General features: G+C 40.8%; 1 protein-coding gene across 1 annotated transcript in view; it reads left to right on the forward strand.

Moving 5' to 3' along the window:
* The first annotated feature begins 3,123 nt into the window (after positions 1-3,123).
* Positions 3,124-12,235, forward strand: part of PROM2 (prominin 2) — a 36,383-nt gene continuing 27,271 nt past the window's right edge. Inside the window, exons 1-9 of the mRNA XM_072399146.1 lie at positions 3,124-3,127; positions 3,898-4,091; positions 4,617-4,691; positions 6,275-6,338; positions 6,433-6,592; positions 8,154-8,306; positions 9,988-10,111; positions 10,196-10,287; positions 10,692-10,776. Coding sequence (XP_072255247.1) covers positions 3,124-3,127; positions 3,898-4,091; positions 4,617-4,691; positions 6,275-6,338; positions 6,433-6,592; positions 8,154-8,306; positions 9,988-10,111; positions 10,196-10,287; positions 10,692-10,776 — 951 coding nt within the window. The remainder of the gene's footprint in view (positions 3,128-3,897; positions 4,092-4,616; positions 4,692-6,274; positions 6,339-6,432; positions 6,593-8,153; positions 8,307-9,987; positions 10,112-10,195; positions 10,288-10,691; positions 10,777-12,235) is intronic.

Genomic DNA, 12,235 nt, shown 5'->3' on the forward strand with positions numbered 1-12,235 from the left:
TGAATTTTTTTCTAACCAGTAAATTGGGGTAAAAATGACATTGGTGGGTGGGGAGCTTCTACCATGAAAAGCAAATATTCAGGGTCGGGATTTACCTACGTCCAGCCGCCCTGCAGTGAAGAAAGGTCAAAGAGCTGCCATCATTGCATCCTCAGAAGATGCCATGTTCCCCGCTGCTCCATGGCAAACTTCCAAGAATGTCGTGATCCTATTTATCCATTGGATAGCTACTGATGAGTTACATTTTCTTTGCCGTGCACAAGGCTAAGCACTACAAGGCTCATGTACCATACAGTATTGAGCTAAAACAAAAAGTCACCAGGGGCCAGAGCTTTTTATTGACAAAAATGGCATTGCATGTCTCTTTTTTATGATAAGTCTTTAATCATATCTAGTTACCTAAATGTGCTCTGCATGTCTTAATAATAATTCTGTATTTCTTTATAATTATCTCCTGCAGGCCATTTCAAAGGTGGTTACTGAGTTTGAAGTTCCTAAAGCAAAGGTTTTTGCTGATTTAGAGAGTAAGTACAATGCTGGTTCAGATAAATTATCATTGTAGAAGATTTGGTTAAGAAATGATTGAGTAACTTCTGTACAGTATGTCGCTTCCTTTTCTTTTCGGGTGTGAGGAACTATAGACATCCATTGGATGAGTGGCCAAATGTTATTAAAATTACAGAATGATTCCAGTAACTAATACTAACTATACCATGACCTGGATAATTAAGAACCTTTATACTACTATACCTCTAATACTAATGTGACACATGGTATTGTCACTTGTGCTATGATTTGTTGGGTTGTGGAGCCAGAAGGTGGTCAAGCACTTTGTATAAGAGGGTTCTGAACCCTGAAATGGATCCAAGTTACATACTAGTATGTAAAAATATAAAATTGCTTTATTTAGTCATTCTGTGGGCTATGCAGCTTTAGATTTTTTTTTGTATTGAAGTGTAGATAGCACACACTTCCCTTTCTGTGTACTGTGAGATTTATTTGTCTCTTGTATGGGTATTTAAAGTAAATTTCAATATTTACAGTGCGATCAGTATTAAAGCACTTGGCTCCTTGCCTAATCTCTTTCTGTGGTCACCGAACACCTCGGCCTATGATCCAGTTCTAATTTATGTTTTCCCTAGTATACCCAGCATAAATTATGCATGCGCTGCTCTCCTGGATTTCATATCGGGCTAATACAATGAATCAAACCCTGACACTCACTTCTCAAACTGAACGCTGCTAGTGAATCATTTCATATCTGCAGCAAATTCATTCCCCATGAAGTGCGGCTCTCTTCCATCTTTCCAGGTTTCTTGTTGAAGTATTCATTTGAACCGAGCACTTGAATCAGGCCCTTGAAGAGGAATTGTAAAAGCTTCTAACAGCTGTGTGCTTTGTCTGTAAAGAACAATTATGTTGTCCCAATAAAAGGAATCACCGGCTACAAGCGCTCCGCTTATCTCTAAGACCAATACAGCAATTAGCCATTTTGAGATCACACACAATGATCCGCGCCCTTCTGTTTTAACGCCACCACCCAGTGTTTGACTTATTCTGGGATATATGAGAAGTGCAATTTGTGGGGATGATTAGATTGTTCTCTGTCTTGTATATTTATAGGCTTTCGTCCTGTCATCAATCGGACTGTGAATGATAAGATCAATAATGAGATTCGCCCGCTGCTAGAGCATGCGCTGAAGACAGCAAGAGGTATGTGTAATATATTATAAGAGATCGATAGTCTGAAATTCAGTCCTTTGGAAGTTCACCGGTCCTGCTTCTTTCATGGTTGCCATTTGGATAAGCCAAATCTCTATTTTAGAACATTTCCATAAGATAACCAGAACTATCACAGTTGTGCTGAAATTTGAAAATTGAAAGCTGAGGGACAGCTTGGGACAGAGCAGCCCTGAAAATTGGTATAATTGCATGAAATATTGACCACGGCTTAAGTGACATTTGAGGCTACATATAGTATACACTGTACACAGTCTGCAGTCCTTGTACCCACAAAATATATTTTTACTAAATGTCTCACTTACCTCAGACAAATGGCTCAAGAAATAAAAAAAACATACACAGAAAGTGAATACCTTACTGTTTGCAATATACACAAAAATTATAAACCATTGAGAAAATAAACACATGAAATACCTAGCATTATGTACAGAGTGCAGGGGTCAGGACTATGTAATACTCAGCAATATGTACAGAGTACAGGGCTCTAGAACAATATCATACATAACATTGTGTATAGGTTGCAGGGTTCAGGACTATGCAATACACAACAATATGTACAGAGTGCAGGGGTCAGGACATGTAATACTCAGCAATATGTACAGAGTGCAGGGGTCAGGACTATGTAATACTCAGCATTATGTACAGAGTGCAGGGGTCAGGACATGTAATACTCAGCAATACGTACGGAGTGCAGGGGTCAGGACTATGTAATACTCAGCAATATGTACAGAGTGCAGGGGTCAGGACTATGTAATACTCAGCAATACATACAGAGTGCAGGGGTCTAGGACAATATCATACATAACATTGTGTATAGGTTGCAGGGTTCAGGACTATGCAATACACAACAATATGTATAAAGTGCAGGGGTCAGGACTATGTAATAATGTAATACACAACATTTCTCATAGCGTGCTGAGGTCATGACTATGTAATATACACAGCAATACAAATAGAGTGCAGGGGTCAGGACTATTCAATACACAATATTGCATATAGATTGTAGCAGTCAGGACAATGCAATACATTTTCCACAGCAGTCAGGACAACATAGTGCACAGAGTGCAGCAGTAAAGAGTTTGTATGGTTGGTTGTGGGAGGAAAAATGGCCTAGTATCATTTGTGTCGTAAAAAGGACCAATGTTTATTAGGGAGGAATGTCCTATAGTTAGTGGGCCCTGGAAGAAAAAAATGTCTTAGGATTTGTAAAAGGGAAATGTCCAGTGTCAGTGGGCAGTGTGAACAAACAAATGTCAGGTAACAGTGTCTGTAAGAGGAAGAATGTTCTTAAGTTGTGATAAAAGAGCAATGTGCACCAATAATTGGAGGGGATATTGGTGACCAGAGAGAGGTAAGATTAACAATGGGGCCAAGAAGAGCATGGGTAGGCAAACAATTCCCAGAGGGCACGGGGTGGGGAGAACAATAGCACCCAGCAGAGACACTGGAACAAGAATATTGCCTAGGAGTAAGTCATGGGGTGGGGTAGAACATTAGTGCCAAGTTGGAGCTGAATGGAAATAATAGTGCCCAGGGTCCTGTTTCATGCTGCTGTTCTCTCTGCTTGCTTCATTTGTCACCAGGACTAAGCTAAGCCTCTTGGTCAGGAGAGCACTTCACCCATTGACCTTTACAAGAGTTGACTCCAGTAACAAGTCTTCCATTGCAGGCTTTGCTGCAGAGCAAAGCTCAGACCCACCAGGCACTGGGACTGTGGCGTAACCCCTGGACAGTTCCCTGGGTATGGTTGGGGGATGCTGACTTATGTTTTTTGTGCTCTACCTCTGTGTGGAGCTGGACAACTTGCTGGAGGAAAGGCTTCCTCTTGCCCCATTGATCAATGACGGTCTGATTACTACAGGAAAAATATGCAAGCAGCAGCAAAAGATGTGAAGGATGAAAACATTTCACTTCAAATCTTATGAGACTAAGGGTCATGGCACCAATAACTAGGATGAAGCAGTAAAGTTCATTTTGGAAGACTTCCTGTTGCAACTAAAATCTCCCCAATGGTAATCAGGCAATAAAATATCAACTGATTGGTTTTATCCTTCCCTCTACTCAATGCAAAACTGAACAAAATAGCTATGCTTGCATTTTATGAAACAGATTTAAAAATGCATTTACAGGGCTGTTGTGTTTTTTCATGTACAGACTTGGAAGGCGCGGCACAGCTTGTGCTAAGTATTAACGTAACTTTGAGGAACCTGCAAACAAGGCAGAAGAACCTGAACACTGAGCTTAGCAATCTCCGAGAGGATCTTCTTAAAGTGTTATCAGACCAGAACTGTGTGAACTGCGCAGAAGCCTCCAGCATTGTTCAGAGAATCCAACTGGGGGAAATCCAGGTAGGTGCCCATTGTGATGGTGTAAATGATATTGAAAACGAGACCAGTGCAGAAAAAAACCCACTATATTCACCTGACCCCATTCTGACGCAGGGTGCCACCATCTTCTTCTTTATTCTGTTGCTAGATGTGATCTTCAACCATCCAGATTGGCCAGGCCGGGATGATAGAACTCCAGTGCAGATGTACAGAGTTCAATCAGTCCCGGAAATACCAGGGAAAGCTGGGATTGCCGGGTATTCTGGTAACCAACACTGAGCGCATAGGCAGCTTCATGGTTTTTACAGTTCTGCAGGGCCTGATCGAAATTTTTTTACAAGCAGAATATTCTGCTTTAATATTGCTAGTGGACTCAGAGGACTTGGAAAACATTTACAAAACAATGAGGGATAAATTGGAGGAATAAGATGGGAGAAGAAGGTGGAAAGTAAATTTCCAATAAATTCCATAGGCTTTAGATTAGTCCAATGAGATATACAACATGATTTTTTATCATCTACATTCATATTTCATATTTTCTTACAGACTTCCACTGTGGGTGAACTGGTAAAAAAAATAATTAATGTGAGGAAAATCAACCTGCTTGGTATCTTTCAAAAGGTAACTAATGTTTGACCCATTGTAATAAAGTGAACTAGTGAAGTCCCATTCATGCTTCTTCTACTTTCCCCTGTTTAATCTCTTGTTTAAATGAAATGAATGAAAGACTATTCATGATTATGAATGTTATAAATATCTGTTCTTCCACTAACAATTATTATTATACAGCATTTATATAGCGCCAACATATTACGCAGCGCTGTACTTTAAATAGAGGTTGCAAATGACAATCAGATACAGTCCGTGCTGCAGGAGGAGGAGGGGATCCTGCCCCAAAGAGCTTACAATCTATGAGGTGGGGGAAGTATCACACAATAAGAGGGCGGATATGGAATGGGGGGTGAGTAGTGGGAGTTTGAGAGACAGAAGAAGACCGGTAGGTGAGGTTGAAAAGATGGGTTTTAGGGGCTCTTTTAAATGAGCAGAAAGTAGGATCAAGCAGATTAGGATGAGGAAAACCATTGCAGAGAGTCGGGGCAGCTCTAAAAAAGTATTGGAGCCGTGCATGTGATGAGGTTATGAGTGAGGAAGTCATTAGTAGGTCTTTGGAACATGGAAGAGAGAGGCTAGAGGGGTATTTTTCTATCAGGGCAGAAAGATAAGTGGGACAAGAACTGTGGAGGGATTTGAAGGCAAAGCACAGGAGATCAATTTGATTCTAAGGTAAAATAAAAGTAAACTAAGACAAAAACAAAGAGAGGCAGCAGAAGAGGAATGGTTTTAAGGATTTATAAGTCTGCCTGCAGCATTCATAAAAGATTGTGGAGAAGAGATTCAGGTTAGTGGAAAACCAGAGAGGAGGAAGTCACAGTGGTCCAATGGACCCAGATGGTCCTTTACTTCCACTAACAATGGACCACTGCATGGTCTACAAAATCACTAAAATAAGCAGTACAAAAAATGCATGGGAACCCTCTATTGGAAAACAACTCACATTAAAAATACATTCACTGTGCAAACCTAGATGGGAATGGAAGAGAAAGAACCTCAAAAGACTTGAGTGACTTCACGTGTCCCCTTTGCCGGAACTATGGTTGTCCACCACTGGCCAGAGAGGGATTGGATCAAAAATATGGACTGTGTGACACCGGCTGTGCAGGATAAATGCTGGTTGTGCACATTGTAAATGGTTGTAGACGTTGTAGACGTTGGTTTTCTACCAGTAAATGACTCAGCCCTGTGCCCATGGCTGCTTTGTTTGTGTTTTTCCTTCATCTCTGCCTGAAGAAAAGTGAACCCTAGACTTATTCTTGCCTCCCCCACTAATGCCAGCTCTCAGCTGTACATTTCACATGTCACGTACGTATTACCAGGCTTCTCCTACGGTATATCTAGTACAAGTTTACTTACTAATTGCTCTTAGCTTTTTGATTTTATGACATTGACAGCTTCCTCCTCTTCTGCATTCTCTGGCACACTGCTGCCTCTCTTGTATGTGTGTTGTCTCTCTTTATGTCATTCTGTCACTTCCCTCTCTTCCTCTTCTCTTTAATCTTCCTCTCAGGCCCTGCCTGCGTTCCTTTATACCTCACTTTTAGTAAGTCAGTCTTTAGCTCCAACTCTTTCTCCGTTCATCCTCTCAGGCGCTTCAAGCTCTCAACAACATGCCAGATTTCGTGAACACGCAGGCTTCCAGAAGTATTAGTGGTAAGTTGTAACCCCAAAGGGATTTAAAGAGTTTATTAGTTTTTATGTTTGTTCTTGTATAACGTTCTTCCTTTATTGTATTTTTAAATTTCAGATGTTGCGGTTGCCTTGAATAGCACAGAGGCAGAAATTAGATTGTATGCATCCAGTTTCCCCATAAATCAGTATATCGGACCTATAAATTCAGGCGTGCTTACCTTTGAACAGAAGACTGATCTGTATGGAGAGGAAGTAGAACGCTATGAGTATTACAGGTAATGAGTAACAAGCAGAGGAACCTTGGAGCCATTAGTACCATTGGTGCCATTGATGGTGTCAGGCCCCCTTTCTAATGGATCACTACCTTGTTTATTACCAGTCCTCCTGAGCATTTCACCCAGCCTTTGTTCAGATAGTTGATCCATGAAACACTGCATATTATATTAATGCTATAAATAAATATATATATATATATATATATATATATATATATAACATATTAAAAATCAAAGAAGTGAAGTGCTCACCCCCCATAGAGTCAGCAAAATGTTACCCAGGTTTCTCTTTTTATTGTGGCTTATGAAACTAACAAAGGCTTTTATAATTCATTTAAATGATTTATTGTAACTCAACATATGCAGATTTATGGAAGTGGGCAGTCCACATTCAAAAGCAATCCATATAGTCCAACATCTGACCTTAAGCATTCTCACTGAACCTTTAAATCCATTCCTTTCCTAGGATGGGTACCCTTTTAATTGTCAGTCCTAAATTCAGCACCAATGAGGTCTAAATTTGTACCACTCATGCTCGTCTCTTGCCATTTAGTTTCTCCCTGATAAAGCTAGGTCTTCACCACTAGAAACTTATCCCATTCTCTCCATTGTTCAATTCTCAAGCCCCCGACTTATCCAGACCTGAAGTCTAAGCGTTGACTTGTCCTGACTTGCCCTGTTACAAAACCAACCAGAAAGGCTTCAAGCATATCATAGTCCAAAAAAAGTAATGCACCAGAGCAGTAATTGGCTGCTACCTTGCAAGGGCCAGGTACCTTCCATGCAACAGAAGGTAGCGACCATCACTCCCTATGGAGAACATATACTTTAACTGTCCAGAATGCACTAAGATTAACCCCTTAAACCTTAAAGGGACCCTGCTATACTGAAAGGGTGCTCCAGTCCTTAGGAATATTCCTCAATAATAAAAAGCATTCTTCCTATTTTTCATCCAACCTTCCTTCTAGGCAGCAATGATGTGTCAGCCTTTTGGGAAACCCACATTATTTGTCCCAGGAGGCAACAGATCCACAAACAGTGAATTTCCCAGTACTTTACCCCTGCAGTCAGTACAAAGAGAGAGTATCATCAGCAAGAATCCAAAAGAAATAGTCAGCTGTCAATGCAGTAATATGAAAGATGGCGGCACAGGACCTGGTGTGCACCAACACACAATTGTTCTTACAGGGCCTCCATATGCATTAGTGTCACATCATGGATTAATGTATGTTTTTTTAATTTGCTTTGGCTATAAACACAATCAGTTTATATAAAAATAGAGAGTAGATTGTTTTTTATTTTTGTTAGTGGCTTTGTGCAACTAATGTACATTAAACATTTAATATAAGTTGCCTCCCAAATTCATCCTATTATTAGCTCCTTGACCTGGTTTTGCTCTCCCTTTATATAGTAAAGAGTTTTGTATACGGTCATTGCATAATCCAGCCCCTCCCAAGGATATGTGCTCTAGGCATCCCTATAATTGATATTATTGTAACTCTTCCCTTCATCTTTCACCACTCACTGAATAAAGATGCATCCAATATCTATTGACTTGCAGGTGGATAGTCGGAACTGTTCTCTGTTGTGTCCTCCTCCTGATAGTTGCCTGCACAGTACTGGGGCTGATCTTGGGAGTCTGGGGCCTCTACATTCTGCGAGACCCCGATAGCAGTCGGCGAAGACGGAACGATGGAGCCAGCTTCCTTTTAATGTGTGTGAATATTTTTTTTTAAATAAATACTGTTATTAAACAAGTAATTTAAATGGTTAATCAATCAGCAAATTCAGAATCAGCAGTCAGATTTTTGAAAATGAAAAATCATAGCAATCAGAAGTGAGCAGTGGTTAAAAGGAACAAGAGGTTGGTGAGATAACAAAGCAGTTTATATCTGCTAGGAATTAGTTGTTACAAAGCATGACAGTATTGTAATTGGTTTGTGGTTGTCCTGGTGGTTTACCATATGCTGTGTACTGTAAAAAAACAACTCCCAGCTTGCAGCTAAAACTGTAGAAGTTATTTTCCCTATGGAAAAAGTTTCTCACTCTAATGTCAACTAAGCTTTGACCTGAACACATCAACTTTTTGGGCTTTGGTTACCATTGGTGTATCTTGGTTGAGTGCTGGCACTTTCAATGGGTGCTTGCCCATGACAAAATTACAAATAAAACATTTAACTAATAAAGTGTAACTAGAGTGTTCCATGTAACCTTCTAAGGCCAAGATCAGATGGGTGGTAGAGTTGCAGTGCAGATACTGCTGCCACACCTGTAAACCATGCCCATGGTTGAGACGCTACCCATACCCACCCATAAGGAATGAATAGCGGGGGTAGTGATTGGTATAGCATTTTCCACTGTTGTTCATTCCCAAATGCTGAAAAACTGGTTCATTTAAAAGCATTTCAGTGGTTGGTCAGCTGGGTGGCTATCAAGATGCCAACCGCCAGAAGCCAACCTAGAATATCTATTCCCACAACCCAGTCTGAACCTAGCCTTGGGCCAGCTTTAATGACAATATTGTTTATATAGGATATAATATGACAATGGTACACAATACAACATCCCAAAATTTAGTTACGATCTGGGGTGCCTCTGGGGGAAGTCTTATGATCTCGGATGTATGTGGGGGCAGTGTTATGATCTGGGGTGCCTGTAAGAGTAATGTTATAATCTTGGGTGCCTTTTGGGGCAGTGTGATGATTTAGGGTGCTTGTGGGAGCAATGTTATGATCTGGGGTACCTTCAGGAGTAGTGTTATGATCTAGGGGGGTCTGTAGGGGCAGCACTTTCATCTGGAGATCCTGTGGGGTGCAGTGGTATGATCTTAGGTGCCTGTGTTTGCAGTGGTATGATCTGGGGTGCTTTTAGCAGTAGTGTTATGATCTCAAAGGAGGGGGGAGGAATGTAGTGGCATGTGTCTTTGGGGAAAGAGTTATGATCTAAGATGTCTGTGGGGGCAGTGTTATAAACTCGGGGTGCTTGTGGGGAAAGGGTTATGATCTAGAGTTGCTCCAGCTGGTCAGATCTAGGTTCAGCAACTATAAATTCTTAAAATCTGAGGTCAGTTGACCCTATCAATAGATTGATGGCATGGACATATTCTAAAATGATAGTGCCAGGTTTCATAGGGCTCATCGGACTCAACTTGTGAAAGAGTGGTTCAGGGAGTGTAAGACATCATTGTTGTATGTGGATTGGCCACCAAAATCCAGAACTTAACCCCACTGAGATACTTCCGTATGTGCTGGAGAAGACTTTATCTGGTGGGCTATCTCTCCCATCATCAGTACAAGATCTTGGTGAAAAACGAATGTGACTTTTTGGCCAGCCAGTGTATATTAACAGTACGGAATAGTGTGTCCTGACCAATCTAATTTGTATATCTCCTGCAGCCAGGTGTATCTGACCTTCATATTCGCCTGGTTGCTAATCATCTTCGTGTTCATCACCTTCTTGATTGGAGGAAACATACAAAAGCTTATCTGTAAGAACTGGGCCAATGGGGATATCTATAGGGTAAGTGGAGACAATGACAGAAAAACTAATTTTACTTATGAACACTTCACTAACTTTTGTGTAATGATATTATGTTCTTTACAGTTTTTGGATGATCCTAAAAATCTGCCGAATGATATTAACTTGAAAAAACAACTTGGACTCAAAGAAAATTCCAGCTTCACAGATATGTATAAGTAAGTAATGCATGTGCTGAGCTGTCCTATTCAACCAGTACAAAAGTATTTTGCCCTAGGTTTTGTATTCACAAGGCTTTCTGGACCAGGGTTCCCCCAGAAGTTGTTAAGGACACCTTAGGCAATGAGCAATGACAGACAAGACCTCCCACATACAATGGCCACTAATGTAAGGGAAGAGGGTTCCTAGTGATAATATATATGAGTAGTCATTTATCAATAAGCGCAAGGTGCAACATATTGTCTTATCAAGTAATAAAGATGCTTCCCGAATGGGCTTTTAAAGAAACTAGCAGCATCTGCCCAATACTCTGCATAAAACATACAAACTTTAAATTATGTCTAGAACATCTGGTATGTCTGCCTCTGCACCCCTTGACTAAATGTATGTCGCCTACTTTCAGCCAGTGCAAGAGTGGCTCTCCAATTTGGGATGTTCTTCAATTTAGCAAGCCCATTGATTTGGACAGTGCTTTCAACATCTCCCAGGTAAGATAAAGGCTATATTATGCTTGGATGAAAAAATAAAGCTTTGTGTTTCCATAGCCAGAACCTGCAGACCAGCCATTCTCAACCCGAGCTCTTCCAGAGGTTGCTAGAGAAAGTGTTGCTGATTGATCTTGTATTTGATGATGCCTTCATAGTTCTGGCTAACACCACTTAAATTTCAGGAACAATAGATCAAAGAGCACCCAATAGAATTCCAACAGTCATATAGTAGATTAAATTTTACCAGTACTGACTATTTCCTATTAAAGGAGTTGTCCAAGAAAACTGCAAACATATAAGTGGTTAAGTGTCTGCTAGTACCAGAGGCCTTCTCGCCTCCTATAAACCATTGTTACTACTTGACAACAAAGTATTTTGGATATGTAACAGTTGCCACTCTGATTCTCAACCATGGTTTTGTGGATCACTAGGGTTTCTCTTGCCGTGGCAAGTCTGTTCCCCAATCTATGGCTGATTTCCAATTTGATGAATCCTGCAGAGTTTTTTGGCCAATACCACTTAGTAGAGCCAGTTGCATGACTCTAATGATGGCTTTAGGTATCTATAAGGGTGTTAAAATTTGCACTGGCCACCAAATTAAAAAGCTTTTTTTCACATTTAACCCCAAAAAATGGGTTTAGTAGGGGTTCCCCAAGACCTGATAAAGATAGGCCCTGAACAAGGGAAAAAAACCCAAACAGGTGACATGACAGGGTGAAGAGGGAGTTACGGAAAGAAAAGGGTTAAGGAAACGGCGGAGGAAGGTTGGGAATTAGCTGACAGGCCCGAAGGGATTAACTGATGGGACTGGCCTCAGGAGTTTTGAAATCAAGGAGTGGGAAGTGACAGTTGGTTGAGACAAAGATTTGGAGGGGAAAAGTTCACCCACCTTCCCTAATTGTGGGGGATTTTGGGGGTGTGCCCCTGCGGTGGGGATTGGATACTTAGGGATGGGGAGGTTAAAAATTGCATGTCATGACATCTTTTATGGAGGTTAAGGTCCATGAAGGGGTGGTAGTTTTCAGGGCAAAAAGGCATTTAAAAGGAGTTGAGGAACCCCATCTGAGGCATGGGGTGTTTCAAATTATGATGTTTTGTGGACAATTAAGGAGTGGTTAAGAAGTTGTTAAAGGAAAAGATTGGTTATGGAGAGTCTCCTATAATTGTACCCTAGGGGGTATTTTGTGACTGCGGGCCAGACAACATAAAAGTCCCCTGGTTGAAAGAGGTTGGTTATTAAGTGCCTTCATGGACCTTGGCCTAGCAGAATTTTCCAGGCTTGGGTTTAATAAGATGTTTTTTTTATTGTTGATTTTAATATAGTTAATAATACACGGCCGCTGTGGCCAATTTATACCACAAATGATTTGTTAGTGTGCCTATTTAAGCAGAGGATTGTTGGGGGGGCATGAGGAATTCCTCGATTCTACTATGTCATGAGTTGAAGGGTTCTTCAGAG

Source organism: Pyxicephalus adspersus, chromosome 2, assembly GCF_032062135.1.
Source record: "Pyxicephalus adspersus chromosome 2, UCB_Pads_2.0, whole genome shotgun sequence".
Lineage (NCBI taxonomy): Eukaryota > Metazoa > Chordata > Amphibia > Anura > Pyxicephalidae > Pyxicephalus > Pyxicephalus adspersus.